A 19,987-nucleotide genomic window follows, 5' to 3' on the forward strand; every position below is an offset into this window, starting at 1 on the left:
CTCTTCTCTAGCTATGGGTGGAGGGAAATGGAGTGGGAATCCTTTGCATGGGTGAGCCTGGGGGGGTTTATATAGGCCTCCCCCCAGGGGTACAATGGTAATTCGGCCGGGTGGTAGGCCCCGACCATCAGTGACAAAGGAGGCTGGGTTCTCTGTAGGCTGCTGGGGCCAGTCTCAGGTGGGCCCTGCCGGCTGCTAAGGAACCGTCTGACAGGTGGGGCCCGCCGCCTGCGGGTCCCACTGATGGCTCTTCACGGTTGCACCATCCGTGCTGATGGAAGTCGTGTCGGGCATGCCATGGAATACAGTGCCGCGCCGGGCGGGTCGGCGACCGCCTGGCGGCGGTCACTCTAGCCATAAGTCCGGGATTTGGGGGAAGCATGGCGCACTGTAGCCATGCCCCAGCTTGTCTCTTGGTCGGGCTCAGACTCCAAGGGAGGGGACGGGCCACCTTCGCCGCCTTCTGGAGCGCGTTGTCTTCTCGGGGTCTGCCGCCTTCCTCGGATCCGCCACCTTCTAGGAGGTGGCGCTCTGGTTCCAGCCGGCCCAGAGGACTAGCCTCGTGACCAGTCGGACTGAGGGGCTCGGCCAGCCTAGATATCTTGAAATGTGGAGAAGTGCTGATGAGGCTACCCGGGGTCTATCCCCCCGTCACATAGTTTTTTCAGTGAACAAATATACATCGCTTTGGCGGCTCAGCGTTCTTATGGGCCGCCCCAGGTGAGCGTCTCGTTGTCCCTGGGTGAGCTATATCTCGCGTACTGCGAGACAAATCGTTGTGTGTTCGGTGAGTGGGCCGACTCATTTAAGCGGATTTCAGAACTCTCCATGCGAGGCCTGGATTTGTTTTAGGAACCTTCTGGTTGGTTTTCTGTCAATTTTTTTCTCCTTTTCTATGTTTTTTCTCTACTGGTTTTCATCGGTTTTCTCTTTATATATATATATATATATATATATATATATATATATATATATATATACACGTTTTTTCTTTTTTCCAAATATATGTCAACTTTTGGTCAATGTACGTGGTACATTTTCACTACATAGGTTGAACATTCTTCACATACTCCTTGATTTCTTTTAAATCTGCATTAAAAAAATCTGTTTGATTTGTTCTGTTTTCTCCTTTTCGTTTTTATGTATTTATTTTTTATTTTCAAACAAAATTTTAATATTAGATCTGATTTTTTATCAACGGTGTCTTGCATTTTTCCTCAATATATACAAGGTTATATATCATATCAACAATTGTATTTAGATCGCTATGCATATACCAAAGAATTAATCCAATGAAGAAAATCTCGAGATAGAATGAAACTTCTAAACTATTCTCTATCTTTTCTTTTCTTGAACGGGAATCTGTAAACTACTATCTGATTTTCAAAACCAAAAAAACTTTCAACAGGGAAAAACAAAGGAAGAAAATGAAATGAGAGAAGCGGAGAAATGATAAATCCGATGGAGGGCTTGGACTGGGTCAACCCGCTACATGTTGGGTGCAGGTAGACATAGACTGGGTCAACCAATGTCTAGGCGTCCGCATCGAGACGATGGGGGTAAGAGGGGAGCTATGCTCTTATTCATGGCTCTTAAGATACAGTCATATACTCCCTCTGTTCTTAAATATTTGTCTTTCTAGAGGTTTTAATAAGTGACTACATACGAAGAAAAATGAGTGAATCTACACTCTAAACCATGTCTATATACATCCTTATGTGGTAGCCCATTTGAAATCTCTGAAAAGATAATTATTTAGAAACGGAGGGAGTAGAAGACATGTCTAAGGTTTAGTTCGCAATTAGTGAATTATAATTTAGTGTGCTTATTTTATAATTTGTTTTGAAAAAGTAGACACAAAAGTAAGAAAAAACAGGTCAAACAAACACTAAAATATGGACAAAAAAGGGTGGGCAAACAAGAATATGAGAATACACCATGATTCAAGCGCATCATAAAGTACCAAGTTCTATATTACCGACACTACTAGAAGAAAATTCACGAAATATTGAAGAAATCATGTTAGCAAATAATGTCCTCGTGTTTGCTTTGTTTCTTAAATTAGTAAGATGCAAGGTTAGAAGTTGATGCACATTGGGATGCTTAGCTGTATTATGATGATATCATTTGACTTTGAGAGCAGAGTTACAATTGGTGCAAAATGTAAAAGAGAAAGGGGTGAGAAGGGGGAAAACTCAAAACGGTGCCCAGGCTCATCTGCTCCCTCTCAGCAAAAAATTCAAAAAAAAATACTAGAAAAATTCAAAAAATTCCAATTTTTTTTGTGGTGGTAGATAATTTGACGCGTGAGGTGCGTCCCAAAATTCAACTCATTTGAACATCTGAGCAGCTCTCGGCAAAAAAGACAAATCGGGTCAAAACAGTGTGTGAACAGTATACATTTTTACAGACCCTGATTTTGTCTTTTTTGCCGAGAGCTGCTCAGATGCTCAAATGAGTTGAATTTTGGGGCGCACCTCATGCGTCAAATTATCTACCACCACAAAAAAATTTGAATTTTTTTGAATTTTTCTAGTATTTTTTTGAATTTTTTTCTAAGCGTGGGTGCAGATGAGCCCGGGTGCAGATTAGCCGCACTCGTGAGAAGGGTACTTATTAGTTTGTAACATTATGTGTGAAACCTCTGACTATTCACCGTTTTATTGAGTTTATTACCTGTTATTTTCTCCATGGTGGTAACTTTGTTTTCTGAAAATGTTTTTTTTTATTGAGACATGAAGCGCAGCAATATTTGCCCTCCTGTGACAAACCTTCATCTACAGGAGTATCTTGATTTCTCAGTAAGTAATACTCCTACCTGTTTCACAACCCAAAACTAATGCTGGTATCTCATTTGCCTAATTGCACATTAATCAGATCCGTCAGTTTTGTCAGGTACATCTGACTATCCAAAGTTTAGTTCGGTGGCCATGTTTGTCTGAAAGCAACTTAGGAGTATCTAATTTAGCACTGTCATCGGTTTAAACGGACAAAAGGTACAAGATGTTAATAATCAGAAGCTGACAGTCTCTGAAGCAAAGGCAGGTAACCAAACACACACAAAATGGATCGCAGCAATGGACAAACAAGAGACCATGATTGAAAGGATTGCATCTTTAGCCATTCCAGACATAAATTAGGGATAAATTACAGCCCTGACGGGCCCGTTCATCAAACCAATGAAAGTGCCACTACAACTAGGCAATTACATACAGGATCCAAACAACCAAATCTCCTCATCCTCTCCCTGATATGGACCTAAGTAATGTCACGACAGTAGTCTATGGGGGCGGCTACTCCTTGGCAGCGACCTTCTTCTTGGGGGACTTGGTGGAGGTCTTCTTCTTGGGCGACTTGGCCTCCTTCTCGGCGGCGGCGGGGGACTTCTTGGGGAGCAGCACGGAGTTAATGTTGGGGATCACGCCGCCGTGGGCGATGGTGACGTCGGCGAGCAGCCTGCCGAGCTCCTGGTCGTTGCGGACGGCGAGCAGCAGGTGGCGCGGGATGATGCGGGTTTTCTTGTTGTCCTTGGCCGCGTTGCCGGCGAGCTCCAGGACCTGCGATCCAAAACGAAATCTGTCAGTTATCCGTCGAGCAGGAGAAGAACAGAGCAGAACAGGTGCTCGGGGACAGGAAAGATCGGCGCATACCTCAGCGGCGAGGTACTCGAGGACGGCGGCGAGGTAGACGGGGGCGCCGGAGCCGACGCGCTGGGCATAGCGGCCCTTCTTGAGGTAGCGCCCGATGCGGCCGACGGGGAACTGGAGCCCGGCCTTGACGGACCTGGTCACCGCCTTCTTCCTGTCGCCTCCCTTCCTTCCGGCCATCTTCTTGCTCCTTCTCCGGCGAGCTGGAAACTACTCGAGATGCGTGGGCGGCGGTGCGGGATCGGGATGCGCTCTGCTCTGAGTTTGTGGGTTGGGACGCCAGCGAGGGCGCGGCTTTTATTGGGAAGGTGCAGACTTCGTGGGACGGCGGCAGGGGGGAGCGATCCGCGTGACGCAGTGTGCCTGCCGTTGGATCTGTGAGAAGTGGGCGGTGGGGATTGGTTTGGGGGTGCGATCCGCGAGAGGGTCCGATCGGCCAATCAGAGCGCAGGGATTTGCATCAAGAAGGGATTTTGCTTTAATTAACACCTGGTTTTCTTTTTGTGCATCATTTAGGCATTTTCTTTCACTCTTATCTTGCATCTAATTGATTTTTTTCAGATGTAGTATTTGCTTATACATTTATGTATACCATTGTTTTGCTATTATCTAACGTTTCATTTGGATGAATGTACTAAGGCCCCAATTTGGATTTGATATTCTCCAAATTCCAATCCGGCTGTTTGGGATGCACACGAAAATAGTCGTCAAAAATAGAACAAATACATGCATGAAATTGACAACTTGTCCCTTGTTTTCCCCATCGACGGTGGCACCCAGGTAACCTCCCTTCGTCGGCCCTCCTTCTCCTTCTACTCCGGAACCTGAATACCGGATAACGCGGCTCGTTCCCCTCCTCCCATGCCCCCCATCTCCTCCTCACATGGCCTCTACGGCCTGGTCCTAGCCGTCTTTCGCCGCTTCTCCTCCAATATTAGAAGTATGAAAGGTACGTGATTTCGATGAAAGTAATTATCCTCACAATTTGTGTCCACTCAAATTGGCAACAATGGAACATATCCGACAAAATAGAAAGAAGAAGAAGAGCTCCAAGAATAACCTTAAGAACAAATCTTGGGAGGAGCGTAAGGATGGGCCTTACTATCCCAAGAATCTCCATCCTCTTTTCACTAAGGTAAAATAATTCAATTTCACTAGCTTATTATAACAAAGTCGTGTCGAGGTTTTTGTGAAGGGTACGACCATTGGTACAAGCGTAAGTGCTCGTACCACACCATATTGTACCTCTATTAATTTTTTACCAATGCCAAGAGACTCAGTACGGGCAATGTCTTTGACGACGTGGTACAACCTATGTTACAAGCACGAGCACTCGTGCCATAGGTCGTCTTCCCCTCTGACTCCGAACCCCTAAAAATATTTCTTTTTCGCATGTGCGGAACCCAAGTTAGACCACCAGTACGAGCCCGACCGCTCTGGCTGAAGGCCGTCTTCCGTTCTAGAAAAAAGATTGCTTTCGCCAGAACCCAATACGAGCACCAGCTCTCGACCCGACCACGTCTTTTTCTCTGGTTCCTCTATAACTTGCAAATTCTCTAGGAATTTGCCTTGTTTATTTCCTAATCTTCTTTAGTTATCCTTATCTCATGAAACACTATGGTTATGCCCTAAGGGGACCATCGACAGATTGTTGACCCAAATTGTCATTTCCAATATCAACCATATTCTCTTTAGGCGATTATGCCCTAATAAAGAGGCATTCCTTTGGTACTAATTGGAAGGATCGATGCGATCGACTAGAGGGGATGAACAAGAGACTACAAATTTTAAGCTTATCTTCTAATTTTAGGGAATTGTGGATAATGTAGGTCCTCTATATGTGCAACTAGGTGAACATGGCATATATGGCAAACAAGCTCAAAGAAAAATACAAGAGGCAATGCTGTAATTAGCAAGCCAACAAGCATACAAAAAAGTGAAGGAATGGGAATTATTAACCACAAGTGAGTTGAGAATGCATATTTTATCCCAAAGTTTGCACACTTCTGGTAGTGTTAATCTTTGTTGGAGCAGTGCCAAAGCCAAAGCTATAGAAGACCACAACGTGGCTCACTTTATTCTACCTTCGAGTCACCCCCAATGGATGAACCTCGAATCACTCGGTGTTGGTCTCGGAGGCTACCACCACACGTTTACAAACTTCTCCAGAGCACGCCATACGCAAGGAAGCTTATAGAGGAACCTCTACCACCTAGGAGCCCAAACTCCAAGAGTAAAAAGTATTGATGAAGAAATTGAGTGGGGAACACAAATCAGTTTGGTAGAAGTGTAGATTGACTCTTGCTCTCCCATATCCAAAAGTATTGGAGTCTTTGGGTAGAGGGATTGAGAGTATTAAGAAAAATGGAGGTTAGCAATGGTGGAGCAACTCTCAAGACATTAGGGTTGGGTTGGAGGAAGAAGTTGCTATTTGTACTCCTTCAACAAATCTAGTCGTTGTCCTCCTGGAGCCCCCCATGCACACGGGGTCACCCGAGGCATTCCCCATACCTCATGGGCACGGGGGGTCATAGACACCATGCACATGTGGGTTACATAGGATTCGCACTTGACCCCGTGGACATAGGATGACAGGGGTCCCATGCACACGGGGATCCAGAGAATCAACCCTAGACCATGTGGGCACGTGGTAGGATGACAAATAACACATTTATGATGAGTTTGTGGTATTTCATGGATATAGCGTAGGGAATGTTGGTGTATGAGTTTGTTGTGTTCCATCACTTTCTTTCGAGCACCTTGACCCCTCCTAATGGTGTGGTTGCCCTAGGACTAAAATAAAGCGAAACCAAAGCTTCAAGTCATCAAAAAACCATATATTTATCCTTTTTGAAGTGTGTGTGTGGGGGAGGGGGTATACTATCTCCTTAATTATCAATCAAGGAACCAATGACGTGAGATAAGATTATAATAACCATCATTAGTTCCACTAACCATGGTGTCATCACACAAAAACACTCCCTCCATCTCAAATTAGTTGTCTTAGATTTGTCCAGGTGCACATGTATCTAGACACGTTTTAGTGTTAGGTACATCTGCATCTAAACAAATCAAATTCAACTAATTTAGGATGGAGGTAATATCACTTAGAGATAAATGCACTTTAAACATTAATTCCCAAAATGCATGACCCTAAAGGCATCGATGATTATATGTAGGTCTCGTTGGTCATCATGCCCATGAAATTTGTCATTGAACTCTTGGCCAACATAGTACAAAAAAAAATTATTCGTGTGATGCATTAGAACTAACATGGTCTTATGAAGGGAAAACAATCCAAGGTTGCCTATGCTGGGATTTTGAATATCTACACCTTTGTCAATTATCCAGAAACCAATTTTCATACTACAGTTGGATTTTGAAATGGCAAGTGTATATTGTCTATGTTGAATGAAAAAGTTTTTGGCCCTAAATGGCTTGGATGGGTTGAAATCCTACCGCCTAGGAGTACCCAACCTCCAAGAGTAACAAGAACGATGGGGAAAAGCTCAAGACTTGCTCAAATCATGAATTCCTTTGGTCAAGAGAGGGGGAGGGAGTGGATCTATCACTTGATTGGACAAATTCTCAAGAACTCTCTTGAATCCCTCTGGAATCTAGGATTTGGTGTATGAGGTTGCGGGAGAGAATGACATGTGTTCTAGGGTTAGTTCAAAGTGAATGGTCAACCTTCTCTCGGAGTGGAAGAATGCTATATATAGTGGTGGTGTAAATATGGTTGTTGAAGTGTAAGTGGTTGTGACGGGGCGAACATCCAACCATTTGAAATATCCACAAGATGCGCACAATATAGAGGAGAAATGCAGAGTTCCCAGACATCTGTCATGGTGCTGAACATTTGACGTTTGCATCACGAAAACCTGCTTCGGTACTAGATAGATCAAGCCGGGTATCCGAGGAAGCCCTGGATGTCCGACCACTCAGGAACACCCAGACAACCGGCCTGGTGACGGACATCCGGCGAGCTCACCATTAAAACCTGCACACGTGCACACGTGCTGGGCAGGAGTAGTCGAATATCCGAGAGATACCCGGACATCCGGCCACGGGACCGGACATCCGGCCAACAGAGATAGCAAGCACTTAAGGTGTTGATGAACATAGCCCAGATATCCAGCTACAGCCCGGGCATCCGGCATACCGATGTGTAATGCGAGCACCTAAGACTTACAAGAAGAGCTCCGTGAGATGTAAAGCTTGTGAACAAGAATGTAGAGTAGGATTGGTTAACAAGTTTAGAAAGAAGGAATTTGAGACCAAAATGACTTGAGCAAATATTTTACTAACACTATCGATCCCCTCTTAATAGAGCGGGGTCCCTATACTCAAGAAACATAAAACGAACTCATAAGCCTTTTGCTCTTTCTTCTTGAGCCATAGCTTTTCATTCGTCTATGATCCACACACACAACATAGTCAGGGACGGACACATGAGATTTACTTACTCCCTCCGTCCAGGTGCATAAGTCATCTTAGGTTGTGCACCACGACCAAGCGGAAGAATTACGAGAGAACTTAATGTTTATTTGCTAATTAATAGCATTGCATGGAATGAACTGACCACTTCATGTTGTGTTTGGTAGTCTCTGAAGGAAATATGCCCTAGCGGCAATAATAAAGTTATTATTTATTTCCTTATTTCATGATAAATGTTTATTATTCATGCTAGAATTGTATTAACCGGAAACTTAGTACATGTGTGAATACATAGACAAAATATATAGTCCCTAGTATGCCTCTACTGCACTAGCTCATTAATCAAAGATGGTTATGTTTCCTAACCATAGACATGTGTTGTCATTTGATGAACGGGATCACATCATTAGGAGAATGATGTGATGGACATGACCCATCCGTTAGCTTAGCATTATGATCGTTACAGTTTCATTGCTACTGCTCTCTTCATGACTTATACATGTTCCTCAGACTATGAGATTATGCAACTCCCGAATACCGGAGGAACACTTTGTGTGCTACCAAACGTCACAATGTAAAAGGGTGATTATAAATGTGCTCCACAGGTGTCTCTGAAGGTGTTTGTTGGGTTGGCATAGATCAAGATTAGGATTTGTCACTGCGTGTTTCGGGGAGGTATCTCTGGGCCCTCTCGGTAATGCTCATCACTATAAGCCTTGCAAGCAATGTGACTAATGAGTTAGTTGCGGGATGAAGTATTACGAAACGAGTAAAGAGACTTTCCCGTAAAGATATTGAACTAGGTATGATGATACCGACGACCAAATCTCAGACAAGTAACATACCGATGACAAGGGGAACAACGTATGTTGTTATGCGACTTGACCGATAAAGATCTTCGTAGAATATGTAGGAACCAATATGAGCATCCAGGTTCCGCTATTGGTTATTGACCGGAAGTGAGTCTCGGCCATGTCTACATAGTTCTCGAACCCGTAGGGTCCGCACGCTTAACGTTCGATGACCATTGGTATTATGAGTTTATGTGTTTTAATGTACCGAAGGTAGTTCGGAGTCCTGGATGTGATCACGTACATGACGAGGAGTCTCGAAATGGTTGAGACATGAAGATCAATATATTGGAAGGTTATGTTTGGACATCGAAATAGTTTTGGATGAGTTCGGGCATTTACTGGAGTACCGGGAGGTTACCGGACCCCCCCCCCCCGGGGGGGGGGGGTCAATGGGCATTCATGGGCCTTAGTAGAAAATAGAGGGCAGCAAGGGAGCTGTGGGGCGTGCCCCCTAGGCCCAAACTGAATTGGTTTAGGGCTTGGGGGGGCGGCCCCCTCTTTCCTTCTCCCCTCCTCCTCTTTCCTTCCCCTCCTAGTTGGACTAGGAAAGGGGGAACCTACTCCTAGTAGGAGTAGGATTCCCCCCTTGGGGAGCACCCTATGAGGCCGCCGGCCCCCTCCCCTTGCTCCTTTATATACGGGGGCCGGGGGCACCCTAGAACACACAAGTTGACAATTGTTTTAGCCGTGTGCGATGCCCCCCTCCATAGATATCCACCTCAGTCATATCGTCGTTAGTGCTTAGGCGAAGCCGTGCGCCGGTAACTTCATCATCACCGTCACCACGCCGTCCTGCTGACGAAACTCTCCCTCGACCTCAGCTGGATCTAGAGTTCGTTGAATGTCACCGAGATGAACGTGTGCAAATCGCGAAAGTGTTGTACCTTCGGTGCTAGGATCGGTCGGATCGTGAAGACGTACTACTACATCAACCGCGTTGTCATAATGCTTCCGCTTTCGGTCTACGAGGGTACGTCCCTCTCGTTGCTATGCATCACCTATGGATAGATCTTGCGTGATCGTAGGCTTTTTTTTTTGAAATTACTGCATTCCCCAACAGTCTCAAGTCATTGAAAGCATACATGCGCCACATCTCTTATTGGGTGATTCCTTTATGTATGTCAAAAAACAAGAAATAAGGTGAGAGTTAATGCATTGTACCTAAATGTTTTGGTATTATTTGGTTTTCGTAAGCTGACTTATACACCTAGATGAAGGCAGTAACAAACATGGTTAGTCCCCTACATGTATATCGCCATCAACATCAAAATATGATGCAAGGGCATGATTGCACTTTCACTTGACGCCACGCTCCCATGTCATCGAGAAGCTTTAGTAGGTGAACTGCCTAGATATCGTCATGATTATTTGAAGTTCTATCAATTGCCCAACAGTAATTTCTTTACCCACCGTGTGCTATTTTTCTTGAGAGAAGCCACTAGTGAAACCTACGGCCCCCGGGTCTCTTCTTAGTCATATTTGCCTTCGAGATCTATTTTTATTTGCTTTTGTTTTCAGATCTATTAATCCAAAAATGCAAAAATACCTTGCTGTAATTTTTATTTATTTATTTTATCTTGCATTCCCGCGAGATCTATTTATCCAATCTACTACAATTTTACCTATCTTTTTACCCGTGAGGGATTGACAACCCCTCTCTTACGTCGGGTTGCAAGTATTTGTTTTTTGTGTGCAGGAGCTATTTACATGGTGTTGCGTGGTTCTCCTACTGGTTCGATAACCTTGATCTCATCACTGAGGGAAATACCTACCGTTGTTGTGCTGCACCATCCCTTCCTCTTTGGGGAAATACTGACGTAGTTCAAGCAAACATCAGTGCCTTGCCATCAAGTAGATCCTTGGATTTAGCTAGGTTACCTGTTTCATTGCTTGGTTTTCTACCTGTTAAAGAGAAGCTTAGGTCTATATAGATTCCTGAGGTAATATCCATTGTTTCTCATATTTTAGTTACAACTGATTCCTCAGTTCTAACTCCTTCATGTCATTTTCATTCTTTGTCCTCTTTGTACCACTGTTTATTTCAATTTCTGAAATAAGGATGGCCTTGGTGGCTTCAAAATATGCAGGACCGTATTTACTTGCACTTTGTTTATATATGGTTGATGCTAGATTCTTCTAGAAAATTTGTTGTTACATTAGTGGTCTAGCTAGATTGCAAGGAAGGGGTTGTATCTTTCCTTGCTTTGTTTGATCCTGGAAGATGGGCGTCAGTAGGTGAACTAATTGATTTTGATTTCATATTATTGTGCATGCTTCTAGTGTGGGATTTTATTATATTATTAGGTTTATCATGCTCCTGATTTTGCTATTGACTGTGTTTTCAGTTAGTGTCCTATTGCTGATCTGTGATCTGTCGCCGATTGTTGCTGCCGCTCGGTTGATAATTTACAACTCATGTTTTTCTACCCCTACTTGTTTGTGAGGAGACAGGGCTGTGTCCATCCTTCGGCCGTCTTTGCTTCGATCCGCACACACTTCACATTTGATGATAAGAGTTGCAGCTCCATTATTTCCTTGTTCTAAACTCTCAAAAGAACGTGATGTCGTGGCAGCAGCAATGGAGGTCTCCAAGGCCCCTTCCTCTTCTAGTTTGGCAACCCACCAGCCCTCCAAGGTTAGTGCTCCTAATGATCGAGAATTCCTTTATCGATTAATCATGTGCGTCTCCAAGAAGCATAGAGGTTATTATATGTAATGGTTTCCATTCTTATGCCCAGAGATTCTTGAGACATAGCACAGTGCCAATGCGGTGTGCTTCGATGTGGATTGCACGGTATGCTTGGATGAGGGTATTAACGAGCTTGCTGATTTCTGTGGGGCTGGACAGGCGGTTGTCGAGTGGAAGACAAAGTAATGGTCACATTTTCTGGAGTATATTAGTTGTTTAGCCTATAATTTCTTCCGAAAACTAATCTTGGCCTTATTATTCTCAGGGCGATGACAAGACCGTTCTATTTGAAGAGGCTCTTCCTGCCTGGATCTCTTTAATTAAGTTATCTCTGTCCCAAGTTGAGGATTGTTTGGAGAAGAGGCCACCGAGGTCACCTTTTACAAGTCCCAGCTTCAAGTTAATTTCATAAGTTAATCACTATTTAGCTGCCACTTTTGCATTCCTATATTGAACCATCTGAGATTCCCCAGCTCTATTATTCTTGTATTGGAATGGTTATATATGTGCTACTGAACATAGAATAATGATCTTAGGAATGCTTAATCGGTTTTACTCGGCTTCTCTTTTTAAGCTAATACGAAAAATAATAGCTACAATATATGCAAAATTTGTTTGGTACCACAGTAAAAATGCGATTTCAGAATAGTACCACCACATGGTATAAGTTCATTTCAATAACACTAAATGATACATGTCTAAGTTCATTTTAATAACACTAAATGAGACATGTCTAAGTTCATTTTAATAACACTAAATGAGACATTAAAATCTGCCCATACCACTTCAGTCTTAACCTTTAGGTTGTTACGTTCCCTACAACCACAACATAACCCTTTTGACTTATTTTCCTCGTGGGTTAATTAGATATTTCCTAAGATTTCTGGCTACATAATAATTCTAAGGCAATATTTGTTTCATTTATTCATCACTACAACATATGTAAATTTTGTGTTGGTTATGCATTGTTTATCTTCCTAGTTCATTGACATGTTTATATGTTTGTATCTGCATGATTTCTCCTGGAAATGTTGATTTTATTAATACATTAAAAGCCAATAATACTAAAGTATTCCTTGTGTCCGGAGGTTTCCGGCAAATGATCAAGGTACATCTTCACTAAACAGTTGCACTAATGATACTTTTGGAATATGGATTATCCGAACATAGTCAAATTTGCATGTCCTTGAAACATCTTCAAATTCTATGACACACACCAAGATGCTTTTAAGATATCCATAGTTTGAGTACAGAAATTGGTTCTAAATTTCCTTCTATATTATTTGTTGAACAATAAACGAGGATATGTTTCTTCCCATGATCTAAAAGCAACCATTCCTCTTTTCTTCACTTGAGAACATTTTAAATTTATTTTTGTGATTAAAGTTTCACATACATGCTTAAAGAGTCATTGTTGGACTATTTTTCTTGTTTCCAGTCTTTGGTGTTTGGTCTTGGGATTCCTACTGAAAACATCATAGAAAACCAATTGCTATTTGGATCATCTGGCTTTTAATACACAGAGCCCACTTCTCGAAGGTGCTAACCAGGCCAACAAAAAGGGCTCACCTGCTAATAAGGTTTGAAAATCCTCATAGTGGTCAACTGAGGTGTATTCAGGCCCAGAACTTACAGAGCTGTGATAAAAAGTGTGGTCAACATAGGTGTATTTAACCAAACTAATGTGACCTTCTTTTAGATTTCGCTCGAGATTAAATTTTCACAGAGATTTAATTGAGATTTATTAAACTGCTTTTATATTATATGTTGGTTTGTTCCTTTATACTCCAAAAGAAAAAAATGTCTAACAAAACTCTGGCAATGATTTGAAGTATCAGTTTGCCTGCCTTTTATTGCACTCATTGGATAATTGTCTACTTTCAAATTGTTATGACCTTTGATCCATATAACTAAGTGAGTGTTCTATCTTTTCAATTTCTCTCTATCTGTGTCTGTGTTTTGATCCATTTTCAGGATAGAAATGTTCCTCGGCACCATGAAAAACATCAACAGAGGAACAACCTTTTATTTTATTTTATGTTGCCTCTACTATATTGTTGTTGCCACAAGGATTTACCTGGACACTGAGCCACCATGATGTGTTTAAAAATGATTACATTATCCTTTTCTAACCTGATGGTGTTAGAAACATCTTGGCATCCAAGCAAGATTAGTTCATTGTTTATTAATTACAATTATGTAAAAAAATCAGTAGCCATTGCTTGACAGAAAATATTTTGATATGCCAGCATGTGCATGGGCTATTCACTAGTACCGGTAAATGTTATTTACATGTTTTGGATCATGGATGATTGTTTTGAATGAAAAAAATATCAGATAAAAGAAAGCATGTGATAATGCTGATAGATTGAATTTTTGGTGTCCATACGTCGTAACTGTACTTTATTAGATATGGTGCGATCTATGATGTCTCTTACTGATTTACCGCTATCGTTTTAGGGTTATGCTTTAGAGACGGCTGCATTCACTTTAAATAGGACACCATCAAAATCCTTTGAGACGACGCCTTATGAACTGTGGTTTGGCAAGAAACCGAAGTTGTCGTTTCTTAAAGTTTGGGGCTGCGATGCTTATGTGAAAAAGCTTCAACCTGATAAGCTCGAACCCAAATCGGAGAAGTGCATCTTCATAGGATACCCAAAGGAGACTGTTGGGTACACCTTCTATCACAGATTCGAAGGCGAAATATTTGTTGCTAATAATGGATCCTTTCTAGAGAAGGAGTTTATCTCGAAAGAAGTGAGTGGGAGGAAAGTAGAACTTGATGAGGTAATTGTACCTTCTCCTGAATTGGAAAGTAGTTGATCACAGAAATCAGTTCCAGTGATTCCTACACCAATTAGTGAGGAAGCTAATGATGATGATCATGGAACTTCGGATCAAGTTACTACCGAACCTCGTAGATCTTCCAGAGTGAGATCCGCACCAGAGTGGTACGGTAATCCTGTTCTGGAAGTCATATTACTAAACCATGGTGAACCTATGAACTATGAGGAAGCGATGATGAGCCCAGATTCTGTGAAATGGCTTGAGGCCATGAAATCTGAGATGGGATCCATGTATGAGAACAAAGTGTGGACTTTGGTGGACTTGCCCGATGATCGACAAGCCATAGAAAATAAATGGATCTTCAAGAAGAAGACTGACGCTGACGGTAATGTTACTATTTACAAAGCTCGACTTGTTGCAAAAGGTTTACGACAAGTTCAAGGAGTTGACTATGATGAGACTTTCTCACCCGTAGTGATGCTTAAGTCTGTCAGAATTATGTTAGCGATTGTCGCATTTTATGATTATGAAATTTGGCAAATGGATGTCAAAACTGCATTCCTGAATGGATTTCTGGAAGAAGAGTTGTATATGATGCAACCAGAAGGTTTTGTCGATCCAAAGGGTGCTAACAAAGTGTGCAAGCTCCAGTGATCCATTTATGGACTGGTGCAAGCCTCTCAGAGTTGGAATAAACGCTTTGATAGTGTGATCAAAGCATATGGTTTTATACAGACTTTTGGAGAAGCTTGTATTTACAAGAAAGTGAGTGGGAGCTTTGTAGCATTTCTAATATTATATGTGGATGACATATTGTTGACTGGAAATGATATATAATTTCTGGATAGCATAAAGGGATACCTGAATAAGAGTTTTTTAATGAAAGACCTCGGAGAAGCTGCTTACATATTGGGTATCAAAATGGAGATAGATCAAGACGCTTAATTGGACTTTCACAAAGCACATACCTTGATAAAGTTTTGAAGAAGTTCAAAATGGATCAGTCAAAGAAAGGGTTCTTTCCTGTGTTGCAAGGTGTGAAGTTGAGTCAGACTCAATGCCCGACCACTGCAGAAGATAGAGAAAAAAATGAAAGTCACCCCCTATGCTTCAGCCATACGTTCTATCATGTACGCAATGTTGTGTACCAGACCTGATGTGTGCCTTGCTATAAGCATAGCAGGGAGGTACCAAAGTAATCCCGGAGTGGAGCACTGGACAACGGTCAAGAACATCCCGAAATACCTGAAAAGGACTAAGGATATGATTCTCGTTTATGGAGGTGACAAAGAGCTTGTCATAAACGTTTACGGCAATGCAAGCTTTGACACTGATTCGGATGACTCAAAGTCGCAAACCGAATACGTATTTTCATTGAATGGAGGAGTTGTCAGTTGGTGCAGTTCCAAGCAGAGCGTCTTGGTAGGATCTACGTGTGAAGTGGAGTACATTGCTACTTCGGAAGCAGCTAATGAAGGAGTTTGGATGAAGGAGTTCATATCCGATCTAGGTGTCATACCTAGTGCATCGGGTCCAATGAAAATCTTTTGTGACAATACTGGTGCAATTGCCTTGGCAAAGGAATCCAGATTTCACAAGAGAACCAAGCACATCAAGAGACGCTTCAATTCCATCCATCATCAAGTGTCGGAACGGACATAGGGATTTGCAAGATACATACGGATCTGAATGTTGCAGACCCGTTGACTAAGCCTCTTCCACGAGCAAAACATGATCAGCACCAAAGCTCCATGGGTGTTAGAATCATTACTATTTAATCTAGATTATTGACTCTAGTGCAAGTGGGAGACTGAAGGAAATATGCCCTAGAGGCAATAATAAAGTTATTATTTATTTCCTTATTTCATGATAAATGTTTTTTATTCATGCTAGAATTGTATTAGCCGGAAACTAAGTACATTACATGTGTGAATACATAGACAAAACATAGTGTCCCTAGTATGCCTCTACTTGACTAGGTTGTTAATCAAAGATGGTTTTGTTTCCTAACCATAGACATGTGTTGTCATTTGATGAACGGGAGCACATCATTAGGAGAATGATGCGATGGACATGACCCATCCGTTAGCTTAGCATTATGATCGTTACAATTTCATTGCTACTGCTTTCTTCATGACTTATACATGTTCCTCGGACTATGAGATTATGCAACTCCCAAATACCGGAGGAACACTTTGTGTGCTACCAAATGTCACAACATAAAAGGGTGATTATAAAGGTGCTCTACAGGTGTATCCAAAGGTGTTTGTTGGGTTGGCATAGTTCGGGATTAGGATTTGTCACTCCGTGTTTCGGAGAGGTATCTCTGGGCCCTCTCGGTAATACTCATCACTATAAGCCTTGCAAGCATTGTGATTAATGAGTTAGTTGTGGGATGAAGTATTACAAAACAAGTAAAGAGACTTGCTGGTAACAAGATTGAACTAGGTATGATGATACCGACGACCGAATCTCGGGCAAGTAACATACCGATGACAAAGGGAACAACGTATGTTGTTATGCAATTTGATCGATAAAGATCTTTGTAGAATATGTAGGAGCCAATATGAGCATCCGGGTTCCGCTATTGGTTATTGACTGGAGATGTGTCTCGATCATGTCTACATAGTTCTGGAACCTGTAGGGTCCGCACGCTTAACGTTCAATGACAATATGTATTATGAGTTATGTGTTTTTTATGACCGAAGTTTGTTAGGAGTCCCGGATGAGTGCCTCGAAATGTTTGATACATAAAGATTGATATATTGGACATCTATATTCGAACACCAGAAGTGTTCCGGAAAAGTTTCGGATAAAATCGGAGCGCCGGAGGGTTACCGGTACCCCCGGGGGAACTAATGCGCCACATGGGCCTTAGTGGAGAGAGGGGGGGGGGTGGCCAGGGCAAGCCGCGTGCCACCTCCCCCTTGGGTCCGAATTGGACTATGGAAGGGGGCGGCGCCCCCCTTTCCTTCTCCCTCTCCCTCTCCTTCCTTCCCCCTCTCCCCCTCTTGGTGGAATCCTACTAGGATTAGTAGTCCTAGTAGGAATCCCCTTGTGGGGCGCGCCCTAGGAGGGCCGGTCGGCCTCCCTCTTGCTCCTTTATATACGGGGGCAGGTGGTCACCCTAGAACACACAAGTTTCTCTCCCAACCGTGTGCGGTGCCCCCCTCCACAGTTACACACCTCGATCATACCATCGTAGTGCTTAGGCGAAGCCCTGCGCAGGTAGCATCATCATCACCGTTGCCATGCCGTCGTGCTGACGTAACTCACCCTCGTCCTCAACTGGATCAAGAGCACGAGGGACGTCATCGAGCCGAACATGTGCTGAACATGGAGGTGCCGTACATTCGGTACTTGATCGGTTGGATCACGAAGACGTTCGACTACCTCAACCACGTTATTGAAATGCTTCCGCTTTCGGTCTACGAGGGTATGTGGACACACTCTCCCCTCTCGTTGCTATGCATCATGATGTCTACTACACAACCTTCTTCTTGTAGATGTTGTTGGGCCTCCAAGTGCAGAGGTTTGTAGGACAGTAGCAAATTTCCCTCAAGTGGATGACCTAAGGTTTATCAATCCGTGGGAGGCGTAGGATGAAGATGGTCTCTCTCAAACAACCCTGCAACCAAATAACAAAGAGTCTCTTGTGTCCCCAACACACCCAATACAATGGTAAATTGTATAGGTGCACTAGTTCGGCGAAGAGATGGTGATACAAGTGCAATATGGATAGTAGATATAGGTTTTTGTAATCTGAAAAATAAAAACAGCAAGGTAACTAATGATAAAAGTGAGCGTAAACGGTATTGCAATGGTAGGAAACAAGGCCCAAGGTTCATACTTTCACTAGTGCAAGTTATCTCAACAATAATAACATAATTGGATCATATAACTATCCCTCAACATGCAACAAAGAGTCACTCCAAAGCCACTAATAGCGGAGAACAAACGAAGAGATTATGGTAGGGTACGAAACCACCTCAAAGTTATCCTTTCTGCTCGATCTATTCAAGAGTCTGTAGTAAAATAACATGAAGCTATTCTTTCCGTTCAATCTATCATAAAGTTCGTACTAGAATAACACCTTAAGACACAAATCAACCAAAACCCTAATGTCACCTAGATACTCCATTGTCACCTCAAGTATCCGTGGGCATGATTATACGATATGCATCACACAATCTCAGATTCATCTATTCAACCAACACAAAGTACTTCAAAGAGTGCCCCAAAGTTTCTACCGAAGAGTCAAGACGATAACGTGTGCCAACCTCTATGCATAGGTTCATGGGCGGAACCCGCAAGTTGATCACCAAAAGATACATCAAGTGGATCACGTGATATCCCATTGTCACCACAGATAAGCACGGCAATACATACATCAAGTGTTCTCAAATCCTTAAAGACTCAATCCGACAAGACAACTTCAAAGGGAAAACTCAATCCATTACAAGAGAGTAGAGGGGGAGAAACATCATAAGATCCAACTATAATAGCAAAGCTCGCGATACATCAAGATCGTGCCATAGAGAGAACACGAGAGAGAGAGAGAGATCAACCCCGAGGGTGAACTACTCCCTCCTCGTCATGGAGAGCGCCGGAATGATGAAGATGGCCACCGGTGAGGGATCCCCCCTCTGGCAGGGTGCCGGAACGGGCTCCTGAGAGGTTTTTGGTGGCTACAGAGGCTTGCGGCGGCGGAACTCCCGATCTATTGTTCGCTTCGATATTTTTAGGGTATATGGGAATATATAGGCGAAAGAAGTCGGTCGGGGGAGCATCGAGGGGCCCATGAGACAGGGGGCGCGCCCAGTGGGGGGGGAGGGTGCCCCCACCCTCGTGGCCACCTCGAAGCTTCCTTGACTTCAACTCCAAGTCTCCTGGATCACGTTTGTTCCAAAAATCACGCTCCCGAAGGTTTCATTCCATTTGGACTCCGTTTGATATTCCTTTTGTTCGAAACACTGAAATGGGCAAGAAAACATCAATATGGGTTGGGCCTCCGGTTAATAGGTTAGTCCCAAAAATAATATAAAAGTGTATAATAAATCCCATAAACATTCAAAACAAATAATAAAATAGCACGAATGCTTCATAAATTATAGATACGTTGGAGACGTATCAGCATCCCCAAGCTTAATTCCTGCTCGTCCTCGGGTAGGTAAATGATAAAAGAAAGAATTTATGAAGTGTGAATGCTAGCAGGTGCACAAGTTTGATCAATGATAATTTCAATCACCTTTTCTAGCATGATTATATGTCATAACAGTAGTTCATCTCATAAAACTTCTCACGATCAAGTAACAAGCTATTCACATGTTAAAGCATAGGCCATAAACTTTCTTGAAAACTAGCAAATTTCATTCTTAGTCATCAAACAATTACAATTCATCTTATTTTTGGGAAGGGTCCATGTCAAAGCTTTGATTTAGCAAACTCCACATACTCAACTATCATATAGTCTTCTACAATTGCTAACACTCATGCAATACTTATGGTTATGGAGTTTTAATCGGACACTGAGAAAGATAGGGGCTTATAGTGTTTCCTCCCAACGTATT

General features: G+C 42.7%; 1 protein-coding gene and 1 pseudogene across 1 annotated transcript; one reads left to right on the forward strand and one right to left on the reverse strand.

The window, feature by feature from the left end:
* Nucleotides 1-3,096: 3,096 nt before the first annotated feature.
* Nucleotides 3,097-3,910, reverse strand: LOC119324517 (histone H2A.1-like). Its single transcript, XM_037598303.1, has 2 exons — nucleotides 3,651-3,910; nucleotides 3,097-3,557 (listed from the first exon to the last, which is right to left on the reverse strand). Exons 1-2 carry the CDS (start codon nucleotides 3,825-3,827, stop codon nucleotides 3,294-3,296), a joined length of 441 nt encoding a protein of 146 aa, XP_037454200.1. The 5' UTR covers nucleotides 3,828-3,910; the 3' UTR covers nucleotides 3,097-3,293.
* Nucleotides 3,911-11,159: 7,249 nt separating this feature from the next.
* Nucleotides 11,160-13,725, forward strand: LOC119320636 (annotated as a pseudogene).
* The last annotated feature ends 6,262 nt before the right edge of the window (nucleotides 13,726-19,987 follow it).

The sequence above is a fragment of the Triticum dicoccoides genome, chromosome 6B, assembly GCF_002162155.2.
Source record: "Triticum dicoccoides isolate Atlit2015 ecotype Zavitan chromosome 6B, WEW_v2.0, whole genome shotgun sequence".
NCBI lineage: Eukaryota > Viridiplantae > Streptophyta > Magnoliopsida > Poales > Poaceae > Triticum > Triticum dicoccoides.